The following is a 1,490-nucleotide window of genomic DNA, read 5'->3' as shown; positions in this document are numbered from 1 at the left end:
TTTCCCAACAGTTAACCAAACGTTTACTAAAGACATAATAGATTGTTTGCGTGAATACTCGCCAAGACAGATATTTTGAAATACTGTAATTCTGTGTGTATGTGTATATTGGGATTGTGCACTGTCTGAGAGGCATCTTTGTGCGCACGCTTTGGATCTGTCAGTCAGCGCGAGCAAGATCCTTTTCCTTATCGCTCTTAGTAACTCTTTTAACAATCAATCATGACCCACGCTTTATTTTCTCGTTCCTGCATGTTCCTTTCAAAACCGAAACCAAAACGTCAGACGCAAGTGCTTTGCTTAAGATGGACAAATGCAACTTTTTAAAACAAAACCTCTCAGAGAATGTACAAATAAAGATCATTTTAGATGTTTAATTACTATGTGGAGCATTGGGATCGCTAGACAAGGGCTTAATGAACTTATTTTGGTGAAAACCTGAAGTTATACCAAAATTAAAATTTTTCACTTGTTTTTCCTGTAGCTCATAATTAGCCCGTGCACATTCCGACTAATTTTACATTTGTTCTACTGAAAACGTGTAGGCTGGTACCTGTCCAGGGTAGTGGGGCATTGCCTGTATGACCTGGTTGTACTGCAGATATGAGGGAGGGTAAGGAGACGCCACCAGAGGAGGTCCTGCTGCTGAAGCTGCAGCCTGGATCATAGGGGGCGCTGAAGAGCTGTGGTCTGGACGAGTCACTACAGAACCGGAGACAAGTAAAGTAACGTGAGTATGAGACACTTTCCATGAGTAGAGTGCACACAAGGGCCCCACACTCTTATTTTAAACGTTTTAATTTTATATTAGTAACTAACTATAATAATAATAAAAATAAACAAAAAAAATTTGTTAATAATAACAATAATAATAATAATAATAAAATAACCATTAAATAATATAACTATTTATATAAATACATTTAAAGGGGTCATATGATGCTTTTTTTAAAGATCATTATTTTGTGTATTTGGTGTAACAGAATATGTTGACGCTTTAATGTTCAAAAAACACATTCTTTTTCAAATACTGTACATTATTGTAAGTCCTCTATACCCCGCCTCTCTCTAACGCTTCGTTTTCTACAAAGTCCCTCCTTCCGACAAGCGCAGTCTGCTCTGATTGGCCAGCTGACCCAGTCCATTGTGATTGGCCGAACACCGCAAGCACGCGTCGGAAATGTAATGCCCCTTACCATAATCGCGAGCTTCAGCTTTCAAAATAAATGTAAAGACAGAGCCCGAAAGGGGAACAGAGTCTCGTGACAGACACAGTGATGAATATGTGTTTGCAGTACACAAGCCACGGTTAAGACAGGTTAAGACAGCTGACTCCACTGTGATGTGTGTCTCGCTCTCTCGCGCACACACCGCACGCGCGCTCTCTCTCGCGCGCACACACCGCGCTCTCTCTCGCGCGCACACACCGCGCTCTCTCTCTCGCGCGCACACACCGCGCTCTCTCTCTCGCGCGCACACACCGCGCTCTC

At 42.1% G+C, this 1,490-nt stretch overlaps 1 protein-coding gene across 2 annotated transcripts in view; it reads right to left on the bottom strand.

The window, feature by feature from the left end:
• Window positions 1-500: 500 nt before the first annotated feature.
• Window positions 501-1,490, bottom strand: part of LOC107552476 (ataxin 2-like) — a 13,678-nt gene continuing 12,688 nt past the window's right edge. The window contains exon 19 of one of the 2 annotated variants that reach the window (XM_016234366.1): window positions 501-712. In XM_016234366.1, the coding sequence (XP_016089852.1) occupies window positions 518-712 (195 nt within the window). In that variant the 3' untranslated portion in view covers window positions 501-517. The remainder of the gene's footprint in view (window positions 713-1,490) is intronic. The other variant, XM_016234367.1, reaches the window with a different exon arrangement.

The sequence above is a fragment of the Sinocyclocheilus grahami genome, unplaced genomic scaffold (genome assembly GCF_001515645.1).
Source record: "Sinocyclocheilus grahami isolate Dianchi unplaced genomic scaffold, SAMN03320097.WGS_v1.1 scaffold451.1, whole genome shotgun sequence".
Classification (NCBI taxonomy): domain Eukaryota; kingdom Metazoa; phylum Chordata; class Actinopteri; order Cypriniformes; family Cyprinidae; genus Sinocyclocheilus; species Sinocyclocheilus grahami.
The sequence above is the reverse complement of the archived record's forward strand: the minus strand, read 5'-3'. Positions and strand labels throughout refer to the sequence as shown.